The sequence below is a fragment of the Cottoperca gobio genome, chromosome 1, assembly GCF_900634415.1.
Source record: "Cottoperca gobio chromosome 1, fCotGob3.1, whole genome shotgun sequence".
Taxonomy (NCBI): Eukaryota; Metazoa; Chordata; class Actinopteri; order Perciformes; family Bovichtidae; genus Cottoperca; species Cottoperca gobio.
In genome coordinates, this window is record NC_041355.1 from 24,528,696 (window position 1) to 24,548,213 (window position 19,518).

Genomic DNA, 19,518 nt, shown 5'->3' on the forward strand with positions numbered 1-19,518 from the left:
ATATATATATATATATATATATATATAGCTGACATGTTCCTGTTAGCACTGTATTTATTTGCTTCAGTCACACTTCATTTGACTTTTTGTGTTACCTTGTTTTCATTTTGTTGGAGCTGCCTGTGACCCATTTTACCCACATACATAAAGTTTCGTATTATCTGCCACTACACTAAGTTACACCAGTAAATATACCTACAGTATGTACAGTATGTATTGTACTGTAAGGCAGTTCCGCTCCCGAACTCAGGGGGCGCTGTCGTAGTGTAGTTCCTGGAAAAATACCGTGTAAATTAGTGCTATTGTGCAGCCATCATATCAACAACACTCAGCACGCAACCTGGATGTGCACTATATTTTCCTATGTTTTGAGAAAATAAAACCACCTAGTTATGCATTTCAGATAGCACTGCACATTTTAGAACTATCCGTGTCTTTGTAAGGAAAAAAGTCAGTTTATTTTATCAAACAGGCCGAGTGTTTCAAACTCGCCGTGACAATGTCGACTGCCATGGACTTCCATTCTCAGATTGCTTCCATTATGGAGGTGCTGGCTAACGCGGCCGTCGCGGAAATTTGTAAAGTTGTGGACGACGGATACACGGTGGTACATCTGCAAATGTCCCGGAGCCAGAAAGACAACGAGTTTCTGCGCAGGAAAATCAAACTGATGGAGTTGCAGATCGCCAGATACCGAGCGGACAGAGTGAAGGGAGCGGACGGCTTCATGGGCAGCCGCTTCGCCAGCGTCCGCCTCCTCAACCGGCAGAACAGGGACTCACTGGGGGGTAAGTAACTTTAACCAAAATGTGTTCATAATGCAGAATCCAGCATGATTGTTCACAGTGTGTTCTGTTTATTAGCCACATAATTTATATTATATGTGATAATAATTAAATCTGGTGGAAGGAGATATTAGAAAAAGGTTCTGTCACAGAAAGAGACACATGTGTTCCCTCTTGTATATGTTTTGGCTGGCAGCTTGTAAAGTAAAGCAACTTACTGTAGATGCCTTTGTTAGCGCCTGACTTTAAACAATGTCTTCCCTGCTTTAACAGTAGACCACTGGACACTGTTGTGCCTTTGAGCCTCACCTAGCTGTAGAGTCTACATGTAGACATGTAGGTGTAGAGTCTACATGTAGGTGTAGAGTCTACATGTAGGTGTAGAGTCTACATGTAGGTGTAGAGTCTACATGTACATGTAGGTGTAGAGCACGGCTGTCAAACTCAAGGTAATTATATCCGGCCCGCGAGAAAATATCATATGTCTATCATAACTGGCCCGCCGGTTTTGGTAATTAAATCAATGCATGGCACAACCACAGGAAAATTCATTAATGTGTGAGAAATTAAACTGCCCCGGGACAAACTGATGGGACGCCTGCGATGCGCTGTAAAAAGAGCGGATTAGTGGTCAGGATGCAGGAGAAGATACAGCTGATGGTGTATCACTGCATCATACACCAGGAAGTGCTGTGTTGTAAAGCTCTGGAGATGGAACATGTAATAAGCACCGTAACACAGACAGGAACTTTATAAGAGTTTGACACCCCTGCTGTAGAGTCTACATTCCAGGTTATGATCAGGGCTTGGATTATCCTGGTTGTTTGTTTGTACAGAACATAATGGCTGTGAGGGTGAGGAATGACACAACTGCACACAGATGATCAGAACTTAGATTCATGTATACAGGGATATGAATAACCATCATCCAAATGTGATCAAGAACAGGATAAGACTCAACTGGGATAGAAACACTCTCATTGTTCTCACCATGTTCAACTGCTGCTAAGGGGAGCACAGCCTGTGCAACTCAGCATTTTTATATCAACAATGGATTAAATGACTGTGCAATGTAAACATATCACTTTTCCTCTTTTGTTTTTGTTGATTGTACTTTACAAAGAAACTAATTAAGTTTATATAAACTCTGAAAAGAAAATCAGACCAGTTCCACTTCTAGCAGCGCAGAGAGAGTTTAACATGTGTATATATTTCCATAGAAGATCATTTTTATACTCTGTTAACCTGCCATAACAAGAGTGACGGTACATGACCACCAGGTCCGGCTCAACACTTTATATTCATTTCCTATGACGAGCAGGAAAACAGTCGCGCAGTGCATGCTGGGAGTGTTGCTGCTACTTGGAGGGGGTCTGTATCTATATTTGCATACAGTTAACAAATGTCAACTTTATGCAAATGAGTCTATCTCGCACTACGTGGCTGGCTCACAGAACTTTGACCAAGCTGTCAAACTAGGCAATGGAGTTAAAGTTGGAATAAAACGAGATTCAGCAGTGGCATAGCCTGTTTTACACATCAATCGCGATTTCAACGTTCTGTTTGAAAACTGGGTGATATGCGGTCTGAACTTCTCAGACCTCTGTTCAACCAGCTAAAATGTGGTTACAACATCAATGTGTCACAAAACGCTCATTTGTTCAATCATTTTCATGTTCAGTTTTAGGTTGAAAGAGAGACCATATTGATTAGTGTCTCCAAAGTCATATTGCACTGGTCGGCGAAATGTGGTCTACTGTGTGTGAAGACGTAATTTCAACGCATTTAAGGTTTCATATAAAATGTCATAAATATTTAACTACATAGGCTGTGTGCTGCCAACAAGAAGCTTCCAAGACATTGTAATGGGAGCAGTTCTTTACATCAATATAAAATAAGTAATTGGGCTAACTGCTGTAACGTGCATGCACAAGAACTTGGGCTCAGGCTGCTGGACAACTTCGACTACTCAGAACATAAGCAACTAAGAGACCCTACTCCATACCCACTTGTGGAGCGAGGCTTTGCGCAAACTATATACTTTGTAAATACTTGTACTACTGTATTTAAAAAAAACTAACTAGAAATTTGCATCACTAGTTAGCATGCTAGCTTATAGCATATTAGCTTGTGGCATGCTGCGGCGTGGACCAACAGAGAACATAAACATGCTGCCAGACTATTTTACTTAGCACACCTGTGTGTGTGTTGGCTTGCTCATGAGACTGGCTTTATAGGCTGTCGCTGTAGCCTATACAATTACATTTTTAGGCTATTTCACATATAAAACACAATAAAGCCAGGGGGCTACATAACCTTATAGTTTGGATGGAGAGTGAGTGAATACAACAAAGTAACATTATGATGTGCAAACAAGAGAGCCAAAACATTGTGGTTTGGTATACAGCAGCATACAAACATGGTGGACATTCACGCTTTCCTCACTGATGATAATATTTTACTTGTTTTATTTAAGGGGTCCACCACATGGCTGACCGTATAGAATATGGCTTTGGTATTTGAAGAAAGGAAGGGAGATTGTGTTAATGTTTGGACAGTCTTATTTCAATTCTTATTTTGTTATTTATTTTTCCTTGTAACAATTTATCTATTTGTTATATTTCATTATAATTGTCTTTAAAGAACATTGTTGATGTTATATTTAAATTGTGGCTTAATAAATACACATATTGTACTGTTGCATTAGTATGACTAAGTATGTAATGTGATGTGCTTCTGGTTAGTTACTACTAGTTTTACAGTTTAATTTAACAGTGGGCATTTTTAAGGCTTTAAAAAAGGTTCTAAAGTGAAAGTATTTTCACCGACTATTTGAAGACGTTGATTACAGGTTAACATTTAGACCATATTTCAACGGTTGCAATTCTGACTTTCAACTGAGAACTTTGGAAGGGGTTTCTCGGTTAGATTATATTATTTTCACAATGTAGAGGATGAAATTTTATAAAGGTTTTCACTGGAAAAATGTTCACTGGGTACAGTTACCATCCCTGCCTCTCAAACCAAATTGGTACAAGAAAGTAAGTCTAAAAAAGACAAAAACGAGCACCTAACCGCTAACCGTGTAACAGCTGGGGAATTTGCTGCAACAAGCTCCAGCACAAGGCTCAGTCCCTCTGTCTTTTCTTGTCTCGCTGCTGGGAAATTAATGAAGTTGTCTTCATAAAAGCATTTTAAAAAATCATAAAAGCACCATGACGGAAGACAATACTTGTGAAATATACAGTCTACTTGTGCTACATTAAGGGACTAAAGTTCACAACACAACATCACAGGTAATGGGCCATCTAGTGACCCACACCGCAGCACAACCCTGCAGCTAATCGCTGGACCGCCTGATTTAATGTGAACCCAGCCTTTAAGTGTTAAACTGCAGAATTCTGCAGCCCAGCTCACCCATAAGCTGTGCTGCTTTGTTGTTTTTAACTCTGTACAAAGATACTGTCTCAATAGAAATGCTACATGTTCACAGGCTAGGTGACAATTTCATATGTTCTTTTTACAGTGAATGTTAAATTTAAGTTTAGTGGTAATTAGTGGCCAATTATTGTCTTTCTAATTCTCCAGCAGGCCCCACTCTGCAAGGCAGGACCAGGTTTCTGAACCGAGACCCAGGGACTCAGTCTGTGAAGAAGATCCAGCCTATCAACCTGGACCAGGATCCTGATCAGGAGGTTGTCACCACCACCAAATCTGAGGTAGCTATTCCACAGTGCACACATCTTCATATAGGCCTTTTTAGTTTTTGCAATTATAAATGTTCTTACGCAGACATATGAGACGGTTACCAAATAATTTCAATGTGTAATGTAGTGTACACAGTGAAACTGCAGGCATCTGACTGCTGTCACAGCAGTCCATAGTCACACAAATATTCATAGTGGATTAATCAACTAAGTAAAATAAAAGAATGTTTCAACCATTCACACATCCTTTAAGAATCTCTTAGGGGTTTGGACAAAACAAGATATTTGAAGATGTCACCTTCACCCTTCCTTCCCGTAGTATCAGCTGGGAGATCAGCTGTGTGAACAGGGAGCCTGCCACTTTCCACAAGCTCTCTTCGCTTCTTTAGTACAATAAATAAACAAAATAAACATTAGTCAAGTATACATACTCCATGTGCAGAATACATCAGAAATAAGGTACAAAGCTCCCACAGTGTCTTACTGTATATACATATACACTCACACAGCACACAGCCACCAGGAGCAGTTTGGGGTTCAGTATCTTGCCCAAAGGCACTTAGACATGTAGTTCCATATGGAAAACAATAATTTCTCCACTACATGTTGTTTGCTAGATAGATATGAATGAATGAATGAATAGTATATGTATATGTATGTAAATACAGGAAATAGTGTTTGAAGAGTCCCTGACTTGATTGTGTACATTCTTGGTCATTCTCAATTAAAGAAATTCTTAGTTGACTAAAATTAGTTGAGCTGTAAAACCACTTTAAATCTTGTGTTATATCTTCTGTACCACAGATGTGTTTATAATTTTCTTGGAAATAAGAAATGAATAAAGACATCTTTGTTGACTAAGACCAGAACACCCGTCCCGTCTTTTATCATTGTTTATGATTTAGTACAACACTATAGACAGCAGCTTCATTATTGTTAACTTTACTTCAGGAACTATTTGTACACACATTAGTTGTATTTAATCTGTTTGTCCTCTCAGTCAGCAGAACCTGAGGAGGAGGCGGGACTGCTAATCGTGAAAGTGGAGGGAACAATGGAGACCGGAACCCCCAACCACGAGGCGGCAGCAGAGGTCTGCACCAGCAGCAGAGGAGACGCACACACCGCCAGATGCCATAGCGAAAAGGAGGTCAGTGGATCTGACATCGTCACCTTTGTTGTCGGCAGGACAGCTGAAACTGACAGCAGCAGCAGTGACGCCACCCACAGTTCCCAGCTGGAGTTAACAGGAAGTGATGTCAGAGCAGGGGACTGTGAGCCGCTGAACGCACATGCTGGCATGGCGCCAAGCAGGGTCGCCGTGCCAGCTTCTTGTGATGAAGTATTGGACAGCGGGAAGGATAATGAGGCTGCGTTAGACAACTCCAAGTCCTCCCTGTCAGAGGTGATAGTCATTGATGGAGAGGCGACGTCAGACACAGAGGGAGAGGAGTGGGAGTTGTCAGATGTAGACCACACAAAGAGAGAAGCAGGCCGAGGGAGAGACACACAGGAAAAAACAACATCACTCAGGATTCAGTGTGCTGGGCTGGAATCAGCAGGACACGGGTCAGTGCCGGTGAAGTCATCTCTGCAGAAATGGTCTGTTCTACCTTGCGATGACATTCCAGGAACATCTAGTGGTGGAACTTCCTCCAGTATCAACTCCTCCGTGGCTCTGCATCGCCCTGCAAGCCACCACAACCACAGCCACTACAAGCCCTTCTCCAGCAGCTTCCACCTGGCTTTCTACCACGCAGTCACCATGGAGCGGCCATATGGCTGCACCATCTGCACCAAGCGCTTCTTCCTAGAGTCCGACCTGCAGAAACACATGGCCAGGCACACCAGGGAGAAGCCCTACACCTGCCTGTTGTGCGGCAAGAGGTTTGTGTGCCAGAGCCAGTTGGACATCCACTGCAATGTGCACACTGGAGAGAGGCCCTTCAGCTGCTCCATCTGCAACCGACGCTTCTCCCATCCCAGCAACCTGAAAAGGCACCAGAAGATCCAGCACTGAACACAAAGACCAGACCCCCCACAACACTGCTGCACCAAAGTTTTGAAGAAGAGTATGAGACGAGGCTTTTTAACACAATACTAACTGTTTCACTTTTTGACCCTGAGGGTTATTTTTTAGCACTCCATCTTTAGAAATAGAAAGAGATGGAAGAAATTCAGAGAAGACTAAAATAAAATGCAGTAATCCAAATCAAATATGATGTAGCAAAACCAGCACAGCACCTGTGTCCTTTGACCCATCTGAATGCTTCTCCAGTTTGTTTCATCATCCAAACCTTCATTCGTCTCTACGGAAAACTACAATATAGAAAATGACTGATAAATGGTTTTTAAAATGTCTGACATAATAATAAAAATCTGAAGGATTATAACCCCAACCCTAATAGTTCAGTTTATTGAGCAGTATCAGGGAGTATGACATGTATGAATATTTATATCATTTCAGTTGACACAAATGCATATATATATATATATATGTGTATATATGTATATGTATATGTATATATATGTATGTGTGTGTGTGTGTATATATATATATATATATATATATATATATATATATATATATATATATATATATATATGTGTGTGTGTGTGTGTGTGTGTGTGTGTGTGTGTGTGTATATATATATATATATATATATATATATATATATATATATATGTATATATGTGTGTGTGTATATATATATATATATGTGTATATATATATGTGTGTGTGTGTGTGTGTGTGTGTGTGTGTGTGTGTGTGTGTGTGTATATATAAGTCACAATGGCCACCAATGTGTCACTCAGTGACAATAATAAAATAAAATAAATCAGACCATGAAAAATGTGATTGAGCTCATTTTAAGCTGTGAATAACTTCTTCTCGTGTCAGATCTGAGAGAATGTTTCCCCCTCGCAGTATTTTCAACTTTAGTTCATGCCAACTGTTTGGCTTCTTTTTCATTCTATCTTCCACGTAATTAATAATGATTTGAATAAGACAGATGAGTTTCTCATCATATCATCACATGTTTAGTTTTCTATTAATAATTCCTGTTTCTCCATTCCTCATATAAACCAAGTATGTTTACAGTTGTGATGTTACGGTTTACTACAAGAATGCAGTATGTGGATACTGCACGTGAGCAGTTTGTATTCTGAAGATCTCCTCATGTTGTTGAAGCAGGAAAGCATTGAGCTCTGTGGAGACCTTCTGTCATCAGATGTGACTGCATGTTTAAGCATTTAAATGTATCATTTATCCAGAGCTATGAGCTCACCAAAGAACAGGGACATTTTTACATGCATTTGTACTCATACATACGGTGTAGTGTAAATATGCCAATAAATCATATTTTGATTGTATGATGTCATTTCCTGTATTATTTCCTGTTCTCGTCACAGTGGAAGCAGCAGTTCTGTCCTACAGTTGAAAAGAAAATGTACACAAAGTAAATAACAAATCTCCATAAAATTATGTTGTTATATCTATCACATACAACATATATGTAACACATCAACCCAATGACTCCTATCTGAAATAATGAGTATTACTGTGTCAGAGCGTCTTGAGTTCTGTGTGTCAGCTAAATGCCTGCCTCCTCTTTCCAGGGCCAGAGATGTCTGAAAAGCACGAGCAGCGCTCAGCACAGGGAGGAAGAGATGCATGAAGTGCAAGGTATCAGTCTGTTTTTCTGTCACATCGTCTCCTGTGGTGGAAATACCATTCAATCCTTTCAACCTACACCAACTTCAAACGGCAATAACTGATGTATTTAAAAAAGATGACAAAACATAATGCTAATGATAAAACCATAGATTAAACATAAATACAGACATACAAATAAATAAGAGTCAATAAATACCAATAAAACACTCCAAAACCAAAGATCTGTTCCTCAATAATTTCTGAATTTTTGACGGTGGCTCATTGGTTTCTACTGAAGACTATAATATATATAGTTTCATTAAATAAATAAAAACAGCTCAGTCATTTCCTAAAACAGCCGGTCACTAGTTTTTATCAAACTGGAGGAGATTGAGTATTTGTTTGAGGACTATTTTCAGTGGCGGATTAATCCACATGTGGTGCTCTAGTGAGTGTTTGGGGCAGCAGTGTGTGTGTTCATGGTGGAACAGGTTACCCAGTGCAAACAAGTGGATCGTTTGTGTTTCAATAGTTTTTGGACAACAATGAAGCTCCAAGACACAAGTGGTGGAAAGTAACTAAAAGTAGGTACATTTACTCAAGTACCGTATTTAAGTACAATTTTGTGGTACTTGTTCTTTACGTAGGTAATTCTATTTTATGCTACTTTATACTTTCTCTCCACTATATGTTGGAGACAAATATTGTACTTTTTCACAACATTTATTAAAGTGATGTGCACCCAGTGGTGGGAAGTAAGCTTTACATTTACTACGTTACATGTATGTACTTCTTTACTCTTAAGTACATTTGCGATCAAATGTATGTCCTTCTATTCCGTTACATTGGGCTACTCCCGTCTCCCTACTTTTAGTTATATTGATACATTTAGCTATAAATCATTTGTATATTCAGCTGAGCTCACGCACAACAGGGATTGTCCAACAGTACGTTATTTTCTTGTTTTGAAGTTACTCAATACAAGATATTTTTTTACTCTTACACAAGTAGTTATTTTTATGAGTACTCTTACTTCTACTTGAGCCAATATAAGTAAGAAGAACTGTTGTTGTTTACTTCACCCTCTGTTTTCTTTGCTGTGGGCTCATCAGGTGTTTCCCCAGAGAACCGCAGTCCTTCCCAAATGCTGCTGGGATTGCAGGAGAGCAGTGAGACTGAAGGTAGAGAGTGGCCATCTTGTTCCACGTGCACGGCAGAAACTGTAGCAGAAAACTCATCATTTAGCCATGTAAGGACAAACCTTGTCTCTAGTTTCCCCACTGTTTCTAAAAGGCCTCAGTGCGACATGGACCAGGCAAGCTCTGTAACTAAGCTTGATGTCATTGTGTTGAACTCACCTCCCCGCGCAGCAGAGGACAGCTGCGGTAGGACGTTGTTGTCTGGACGAGGTGCGGACGACGCAGCTGAAGATGTGACACCTGTCATAGGTCAGGACAACACCAGTGTGAGGTCGCAGTATCAGCCGCTGCTGTGTATTCAGATCAATGAGCCATCGAGTGACGTGAAGTTTGAAGGTAATGCAGCCTACAACCTTTATACTTTTAACAACCCCCTGGTTGGCATAGGGGCAGTGGATGCCCAGCAACAGCAAAGCCAGCATTCATGGTCTGGAATCCAGCCGATGGACAACGCTCACTTCTCCAGTCAAAACCACCTTTATCAAGAATCCAGCAATCAGAACCAGGAGTCTGGAACCGCTCAGTCCCAGCTGCCCAGCCTCCCCTATGCCTGCACCTTCTGTGTACGGCGCTATGCCCACCAGTGCCAGCTGCGTATCCATGAGCGCGTCCATACCGGCGAAAAGCCATTCCGGTGCGTCCAGTGCGGGAAGAGCTTCGCCCAGGTCTGCAGCCTCAAGCGCCACCAGATGGTCCACACGGGGGAGAGACCGTTCCCCTGCCCCCATTGTGGGAAGCAGTTCTCCACCTCCACCAACTTGAAGGTCCATCAGAGTGTCCACACCGGGGAGAAGAGGTTCCTCTGCTCCAAGTGTGGCAAGAACTTCTCCTTCCTCAGCAATCTCATCAGGCACCAGGCTCTGCACACCGCCAAATAGAGCAAGTTCCACAGGGCTTTGTAAACCCCCCTGTATATACACAAAGGGACAAATGAACATGAACAATATGATGCAATCAGCACAACCGTCCACAACTATTTTATGACATGAAACTGTTTATATTCGTGTGGATAGATGAGATGTGTCTGTTCTTCATTTCAGCAGCATTTGGTCATCATGAACGTAAACATTTTACTTTTAGTGCCATTTCAGGTCTGATGTCAGTGCTGTTGAGAAGTACTCATCCATGTCACTCAGTTTGTCTTTGGATTCACTTTGGAAAATGTTTGGGAAGTCTTGGATAGCATCCGGTCATTAAAAGGATCTCTGAATTTGTAATGTAATGTACGTGATCCTTTCTACTGTTCTTCTGTTAGTAACCCCTGCATAGGTCTTCAACGAGGTCAGTAGGGTCGCAAAATAGTTTGTAGATAAAGCAATAAAAAAAAAATATATATATATATATAATAATACATTTTATTTATCAAGCGCTTTTAAAAGGTACTCAAAGACGCTTTACATGTACATATAACATTTGAAATGACGTTAAGAAAAACAGGACATCAACATTTAAAATATAAAAATACATGAAAGTAATTACACATTGAAAGCAGATATGAAGAGGTGAGTTTTGATTTGAGATTTGAACATGGTGAGATCGGTACAGTCAATCACGGATGTGTTTGGGGAGTGAGTTCCAGAGGGAGGGGGCGGCGATGGAGAAGGCTGTGTCACCCCAGGTCCGGAGCTTGGTCCTTTGTGGCTGGGACAGGAGGTTGGTGTCGGAGGAACGGAGGGTGCGAGAGGGACTGGTGATGGAGCAGGTCGGTGAGGTAGGACGGGGCCTGGTTGTGAAGGGCTTTGTAGATGAGGAGGAAGATTTTAAAATGGATGCGTTGGGAGACTGGGAGCCAGCGGAGGTTCTGCAGGACGGGAGTAATGTGGTCACGGGAGCGGGTGTGGGTGAGGAGACGGGCAGCATAGTTTTGGATGTGTTGAAGTTTTTTGATGAGTTTGGATGGTGTGCTGTAGAGGAGGTTGTTGCAGTAATCGAGTCTGGATGAGATGAAGGCGTGGATGAGGGATTCGGCAGCAGGGAAGGAAAGTGATGGGCGGAGACAAGCTATATTTTTTAGATGAAAAAAGGCAGATCTGGTGATCTGATTAATGTGGTTCGTGAAGGTGAAGTTGCTGTCGAAAATTACTCCAAGGTTTGAATGTTTGGGGAGGGAGACAGAGTGGAGTTATCAATGGTAAGTGAGAAGTTATTGTTGTTTTTTGCTGAGGGATTTGGGACTGATAATGAGCATGTCAAATCTATCACAGTTGAGTTTTAGAAAATTGTTTTGCATCCAGGATTTTATTTCAGTGAGACAGTTGGTCAGAGTGGAGAGGGTTGCAGTGGTGATGGATTTTGTTGAAATGGAGGAGGAGGAGGTGCAGTTGTTGATATTGATGAACTGTTGCCGGTTTGTGAGGTATGACTTTAACCAGGAGAGAGCAGTGCCGGTGATGTTTAGGGAGGTTTCGAGATGGGAGAGCAGGATGGTGTTGTGAATGGTGTCAAAAGCTGCAGTAAGGTCGAAGAGGATGAGAATGGTGAGGTTTTCTTGCAGAGTCTTTCAAGTTGCCGTTTTCGGAATTTCATTGTGTGGAGTTCAGGAGTATACCAGGGAGCTGAGTGGGTGAATGTGACAGTTTTGGTTTTGATGGGAGCCAGTTGATCAAGACAGAGGGAGAGTGTGTTGTTATAACAATGAACCAGTTCTGTGGGATTATCAGACAGCAGGGAAGGGGAGGTGGACAGTTTACTGGAAATGGCATCGGAGAGAGAGATTTGATATTTGTGAAGCTTATTTTACATTTTTCGTTGGGGATTGGGATGTCCATGTCCATGGTGATTGCCAGATGATCGGAGATGTTGAGGTTGAGGCTGGAATGTTGGTGAATTGTCAGACCAGTTGAGCAGACTAGATCCAGGATGTGACCGTGGCTGTGGGTGGGGAAGTTGATGTGTTGGGTGAAGTTGAAGCAATAGAGCAGTTCCAGGAAGTCTATGGCAGGTTTGCAGTTGTCGTCGACGTGGATATTGAAATCCCCCAGGAGGAGAACAGAGGGTGAAATTGCACAAAGCTGGGTCAGAAAGTCCGAGAGATCGGATACAAAGGAGGGGTTTGGCTTGGGGGACGGGGAGTGAAACCAGAGAGTTCAAGAGCGAGGTGTTCAAATGAAGGAGCGGCAGGAGTGGAAATGGTGGTTATTTTAATGTCCTTTCTATAGACTGCAGCAACAACTCCTCCCCGCCCTTCAAGACGAGGTTTATCGATGTATGTGAATCCGGTGGGTGTGGTCTGATTGAGTGAAAAATAGTCCATGGGTTTGTGCCAGGTTTCAGTGAGACAGAGGAAGTCCAGGTTATGGTCGGTGATGAATTAATTTAAAATGAGGGTTTTATTGTTGAGCAAGTCCACCCATCACAAATATTAAGAGTTTTTTTTGCAAACGCACAAAGACTCTTTTAATGGGTCTCGTTGCAATCCATCCTCAGGAACTTTTTTTTTTTTTGCTGTTTAAAATATGTTTTAGATATTTTAATAAATGCTGCTGCTCATTGTTCAAGTAAGTAATTTTAACTTTTGTGAAGAGCAGGGCCAGTTTCAGATAACGCTATTTTGTGATTGGTTGGGAGGACTGAGGGAGGAGACGGAGATTGGACAAATTCACGTGCTGTTTGTTGTGGTGACGTAATGCGGAAGTGGTGATGCGACTGAATGAACACAGTGACGGGATGGAGTTTGGGGATGTGAAGTTTTAAGTGAAGAAACGGCCTCTGTATGGTGGATGGGTTCTGCGGAATATTCCAGTTTCTATGAAAGTGTTGATGCAGTCTGGAGGCGGGTGGTGGTTGAGGCTGTGGAGATCGGAGACGGAGTATAATGATCCATTGTCCAGTGGGTTAACGGTGGCACAGAGCTAGCGTTAGCTAGCAGGAGAGCCTTGCGCATTCACATTCCCTCCTCCACTGTGTTTCGCGAAGGGCGGGACTTCACTCCCGACACACACATCTACAGTCAGAGACAGAGCGGAGGAACGGAGAGGGGTGAACTAAAAGAAAAGGGTTAGGGTTAATTGTTCAAGCATAACCCCCTAGCCCCACCTCTTTCAGCCTCTTCTATACAATATATACAGTAGGGGGTCCCTGCTCCACGCTACACCAGTTTGGGGGTCCTTGGCCTGAAAAACGTTGAAGTCCCCTGGTATAAAGCATTCAGGCGGTTGAGGAACAGTTCCTTGGAAAGCCATGCAATTGAATATAAGAAACTCAGGTCAAAGGTCAGGAGGGTTATAAAGAAAGCAAATAGAGAGAGCTGGCCCAAAAGTTGCCTTAATTTAGTACCACAAACAGAGGTAGGGAAGTTATGAGCTTTGCTGTAACAACCGGCAAGGAAAAACTTCCTAAAAGAAACCCCAAAATTAAAGGGGGAAAAATGGAAGAAACCTCAGGGAGAGCAACTGAGGAGGGATCCCTCTCCCAGGACGGACAGACGTGCAATAGATGTCGTGTTTACAGGATAAACAACATAGTACAAATACAACATTTGACAGAAATTATGTTGTGTTGAAAAAAGAGAAAGTTTGGATGAATCCAGGAAAATGTCAAAAAGGCTTCCCGGTGTCCAGCAGGACCAGGGCAGCAGGCGCTGTCACGATTCATGATCCTGACGTAAACTTTATCAGTGGCAACCTGCCACGTGAAAGGTAAATCTAACCGCTGATCTTCCAATTAGTACAACCTGCTCTATGTAGTGAATATCTTCTTTTCTCTGTTTCTTACCGCCCAGTTGCACTTACAGTGGTGTTAGGCGATTGAAACTGTGTGTGAAGAGGAGGTATGTGGTAACTCAAAAGGGGAGAACATTTTTGTTTTCAAGAAAGGAGACAACTCCTAAGGCTTAAGAGTTGTCTCCTTTCTTGAGAACAAAAATGTTGATATAATGCTTATAATGAGGTGACTATGAGTACCAACAATTATGTACTCTGATTAAGTTTAAAACAAGTACTACTGTACATCAGTACTTCAGCAAGCAAATTTGTATATGTAATTAACAAGGTGATTAACCTAATTAATCCTGTTTAAGAAATCAATTGAAGTAACCCAAATCAGGTAATGTAAAACAACAATAACTGTTGAATAACTCATAGGTTATTTAAGCCCATTCTATGTAAGTGACACCCATTTTCTGTTGCAATATCAAATACCCCATCCATATGTTGTTCTGACCATAATTATATATATTTTAATATAGATATATTCGGCACCTATCTTACAAGGGGTAAACCTCTCCTTAGGCTGTATTAGCCTTTTTGTTTTTATCGGTACCTTTTATTTGTTTGTGTCTATTTTTGGAGTGCCTGTGTATCCTACCACTCAATGACATGTCATGCCAGTCACAGAAGCGTAATAATAAAAGTATGAATGTGAATTGCACCATCATCGTCTAATTAATTCTCTGGGTGAAAGAGCATGGGAAGAGATCGGAGTGGAAGATTTGTCTTGGGGCCTGGCAGTATGCTGGTGGTCACCTGTTCTGCCATGGCTTTTGCCAAAATCTGATTTCCATATTAGATTGCTTCAAGAAAAAAGATGCAGGTTAGTCAGTGATCATCATAAACAGATCTACACTGATTATTACAATATTCTAATCACAGCAGAAGGTTGTAAATCAATAAAAGCTATAATGACTACTTCAGGATTTAACTATCAGTGGAGTTTTACAAAGGACCTGTGGAGGGCAGCAATACGGGTTTGCTTCCTCTAGTCTACTGCAAAATTCACCAGAAGAAGAAATACATATAAATCAAATTGTCATTGATAAAAAACGTTTTTTTATACCGGCAGTCAAGGCAGAGAATTACTAATATTGTCTCCTCTCACATGTCTCATGTGTGACCATATGAGGCTGACATAAATTTCAGCAAACAACAGCGTAGTAGTTTCGCTGGAGAAACGTCCCGCACCGTCCGGGCTGGATGGCGAGTTGTGTGGATGTCCACACTCAGCTGGCTTCCATCATGGAGGTGTTAGCTAACGCGGCGGTGGCTCAGATCTGTCAGCTCGTGGACGACGGGTTTGCCACCCTGAGGCTGGAAGTATCCCGGAACCAGAGGGAGAACCTGGCCCTGAAGAGCAGACTGCGGCTGATGGAGATCCGTTCAGGAGAGCAGTACCACAGAGAGCCAACCCCCCCGCATCTGCTGCTGATCTGTAGCAGGAAAGGTGAGCGTGCTCCATCCGAAACTAACCCAGCGTCGTGTCCTGTGTGGAGGACTAGACACCAAGCTCCACTCATTAGACATTTTAACAGCATAATATTCTAAAGAGTCTTACTGCAGAAATACCACTTCTGCCTCGACATGATGGTGCACATTTCTCCTTATAATAATAATGCCTGCTTTGATATGTTTTTACACATGTGCAAATTATATCTCTGTGCACAAGACGTTTTCACACATGCACACAATTATTCTACAGCTAGAAACGTGCAAATAATAACTTTTTCCACACATGAACAAAATAATTTCACAACTGCAAAACTTTATTACAAATTAACAATACAGATGTGTGCAAAAAGGTAATATCCAACTGCAGGCTGTGAAATTATTAAGTTCAAAATATTAATGACCCTTATTTGCTTACCAGTCAACTTAAGACACATTTATCCTCCTTAAAAAAGATACAATATGTTATACAACAGTATGGTTTTCTGATCATTGGAAAAGCTAACAAACAAGGTTATCCACAATTTTCAATTCTTAAAAATGCAAATGAGGTGATGTTTTGACCTTAAAATGTAGGCTAATTTGTGTTTTAATATGTTTCAGGGTTACTATTTACCATGTTCTGTTTGATGAATTTGACAGTAATTTACTGAAATGAAAGTGTGTCAGTGTGCACATAGTGAGCTCAGTGTTATCTGCAGACATTGACTAGTTTTTGTTATTTCGTTTCTTTTTTTCTATTATTAAAGTGTTTTGTCCTGAACCACATACCACTACTTGTTCAAGTGAGTGTAGATGTAGTGTCAATGTATTATTAAAATGAAATAAATTGATATGTTGTAATAAAAGAAAAATGTCATTATAACAGGATCTTGTTATGCTACAGTAGAAATACCTCCTGCAGCCTGAGCATCTCCCCTCACTTACAGCTCCCTGATGTAGACACTCAAAATAAGGTATTTAACCACTTCTTGGTTTGGTAAATCAGAAGTCAGAACCGTATGCTTTACTTAATATAATATACATTTAAAGATGGAAACTAGTTTCTTCTCATACTTAATGTAAATATAATACAAAAATCCATAAATCTGATAAGAATAATGTTTGAATTAATATAAAGGAGGCAGAGCAGTCGGTGTTGTGACTTGTTGGGCGACAATAGTTAATGTAAATACAGTATCCAGCTGCATGGGCTGGTAACATCAATGTTATTGTAAGAGGTGATGCAATGACACAATAAAGTAGTGTGTATGGTGACATATATTTTGTTATAAGAAAATTACTGAGACTGAACAGCTGGACATGTAAACTTTAACGCCCAACAACACTCCATCATGCAGGAGACGGAAATTGGATATTTTAACAACAAAAGTTCTGGACTTCAGCTTTGATTTACAATTAGAAAAACTAAAACAATACCATTGCAGACACTTAAAGTTTAATCACCAGGCACATGGCAAAGAGGAGATGTAACGTGAAAGTGTAAAAGTGAACAAATTGTAACAAACTCCTCTGATTTGTTTTGAGCAGACGGCTCTGCCATTACCAAAAGAAAAGTCAAGTCCATCATGCTGGAGAATACTGACCCTCAGCAGACACAGGTTAGTGCTGCTGTCAGCTTGTCTTACTTATGTCTACTGTCAATGTCCATGTACAATAGAGGTGAGAAATTAAAACTTGCTAGCTAATATATAACTAGTTAAAGTAAAGGTTGTGTTAAAGGGACAATGAACAACGTATGCATGTGCATGGCTGCTGATAAATAAAGTGATTAGATGTTTAGTGCCGCAGCAGTAATGTCTTCCCATACATGTTTTCTCTCTGCCAGCCGGTGGTTGTTACGGAGCAGCTGATGGAGCCAGAGGTGGCTGTGATAAAGAAGGAAAAGCTGGAGGAAGAGCTGACAGGGTGCAGTTTGCTGGAAGACCATCATGCAGCTCCTAACATCAGCAGTATGTGTGAAAGACTTAAAGATACTTAACAGTTTTTGACCAAACATTTAATACACACTACATTTCAATAATTTGAGTCTACATAATATAATAATCAGCATTCAAAACTCACTGTGTGTATTGTCTCACATTTTTAGATTAAGGTTGTGGTATGAAGGTATAGCTGCGTGAACTGATGCCGATTATGATGGAAGATTGATATAATCTTGTCTTTTTCTCTCCGTCCTTTCTTTAGTCGGACCTCAGTCTCTCTCTCCTGCTGCTGAGAGCGACCGCCCTCTGAGAATGGAAGCAGAACTCCCCAGAGTCAGTGTCTCAGGTCCGTATGAAAACCGGGATGTTGCCAGACCTGAAACTGAGCAGCAGAAAGAAGGAGAGGAGGAGGCTAGTACTCAGTGTTGGTTCTCTCATCCAGCAGAGCAGATCTACAGAGGTGGTGGTCCAAACAGAGAAATGACAGGCTTGACCAAAGAAGAAGACAAACACGCTGTGGATTCCAGTGTCTGTCTGTCTGCTGAGTCCAGCAGTAGTAAAGTTACTGATGTAGAGGCTACAGTGATAAAGACACTGGATTCAGAGCTGTCCCATACAAACACTGGAGTGAAGTGTGGTGCTGCAGCAGACTGGAGGGGAGAGGCAGTGTTACCGGTCAAATTGGAGGCTGAACCTTCATGGTCCGAAGCTTTTATGACATATACTCCTTTAGTTTCTGTCACTAGAAATGAGTGTCTGAGTGACAGCAGATTAACTAACACTACCAGTCACCACACAGAGAGTGAAGCAGCAGAGCTGGAAGCCAGCAGCTTGGACTCCTCTTCCTTCGATGACCTGTTCTCCTCTCCGGAGGTGGCCAGGTCTCTGACAGCTCCTCACATACACTCCACAAACAGAGTCACGTGCATGGAGAAGCCCCTGTCATCCTCATCTTTTCCTTTCCAGTTCAGCTTTGGAAACTCTCCCAAGTCAGACTCTCTAACTGTCTCCTCCTTCAGTGATGCCTCACCTGACTCCAGGAGCAGAAGCTTTCCCAGCAGCACAGAGCAAGCATTCAGCTGCCAGCAATGTGGCTGCCTATTCTCTACCTCCAGAGAACTGGTGGTACACCAGCACTCCCACGCCGGAGAGAGGATCTACCACTGCCACCTCTGTAAGAAGCCCTTTGTCCACCCACACCAGCTGAAAACCCACCAGCGGGTGCACACCGGAGAGAAACCGTTCAGCTGCTCTCAGTGCGGCAAGCGCTTCTCCCAGTCCAGCCACATCAAGAGACACATGAGCGTCCACACCGGGGAGAGGCGCTACAGCTGCAGCCTGTGTGGGAAACGCTTCTCGCAGGCCTGCAGCCTCAAGGTGCACCAGACCGTTCACACCGGAGAGAGACCCTACAGCTGCACCAAGTGTGGCAAGAGCTTCTCTGTGCTGGGAAACCTGGTCCGCCACCAGAGCATCCACATCGGCAAATGAACACACACAAAACTAGAAGGGCACTCGGAGAGCGCACACCTCTGCCAAGGCTGTTTCTATAAGTGAAGAATAATGCGTGTATCTGCCCTGTGATTCGGATCCGCTTCAAAATGTCACGGGTTCTTAGTCAACCCTTCACCCTTATACAACACTTTTATGAAAAACAGGCCAGTAGTTTTTCCGTAATCCTGCTGACAAACAACCAAAAACATTGCCTCCTTGGCGGAGGTAAGCCGAAGGGACTGAAGGAGAGGTGTAATGTGAAGCCAGTGGGGCTCATCATAATGTCTGTCCAAATAATGTAGCAGACTGTGCTGTTGACATTTATACACATTATTTATTTACAATAAAATGTCAAACAAAACTGCCTCTAGATTTTTTTCCAACTTTATTAGAACATACGTCACACAGAATAAATCAGACATCATTATAATACCAAACAAAAAACGGAGTAATTGTATTATACATTAAATAATCACTAAAAGTGAATATAAAAGAAAGAATAAAACAATAATACTTTTTAAATAATATATATATATATATATATATATATATATATATATATATATATATATATATATATATATATATATAT

The 19,518-nt window shown here is 41.6% G+C and overlaps 2 protein-coding genes across 5 annotated transcripts; both read left to right on the forward strand.

Annotated features, from left to right (window-relative positions):
• Positions 1–321: 321 nt before the first annotated feature.
• LOC115009285 (gastrula zinc finger protein xFG20-1-like) lies at positions 322–10,542 on the forward strand. 3 transcript variants are annotated; one of them, XM_029433185.1, is made up of 5 exons: positions 322–788; positions 4,377–4,504; positions 5,493–5,642; positions 8,114–8,180; positions 9,263–10,542. In XM_029433185.1, the coding sequence occupies exons 1-5, from the start codon at positions 500–502 to the stop codon at positions 10,225–10,227; spliced, it is 1,599 nt and encodes a 532-aa protein (XP_029289045.1). In that variant the 5' UTR covers positions 322–499; the 3' UTR covers positions 10,228–10,542. The 3 variants fall into 3 exon arrangements, with proteins under 3 accessions (XP_029289045.1, XP_029289037.1, XP_029289056.1); XM_029433177.1 differs by having other exon boundaries at positions 4,374–4,504; positions 9,263–10,540; XM_029433196.1 differs by lacking the exons at positions 8,114–8,180; positions 9,263–10,542 and having other exon boundaries at positions 4,374–4,504; positions 5,493–6,964.
• A 4,508-nt stretch (positions 10,543–15,050) lies between these two features.
• On the forward strand, positions 15,051–19,281 carry LOC115009272 (zinc finger protein 2-like). 2 transcript variants are annotated; one of them, XM_029433165.1, is made up of 5 exons: positions 15,453–15,505; positions 16,376–16,463; positions 17,038–17,108; positions 17,336–17,459; positions 17,695–19,281. In XM_029433165.1, exons 3-5 carry the CDS (start codon positions 17,076–17,078, stop codon positions 18,921–18,923), a joined length of 1,386 nt encoding a protein of 461 aa, XP_029289025.1. In that variant the 5' UTR covers positions 15,453–15,505; positions 16,376–16,463; positions 17,038–17,075; the 3' UTR covers positions 18,924–19,281. The 2 variants fall into 2 exon arrangements, with proteins under 2 accessions (XP_029289016.1, XP_029289025.1); XM_029433156.1 differs by lacking the exon at positions 16,376–16,463 and having other exon boundaries at positions 15,051–15,505.
• The last annotated feature ends 237 nt before the right edge of the window (positions 19,282–19,518 follow it).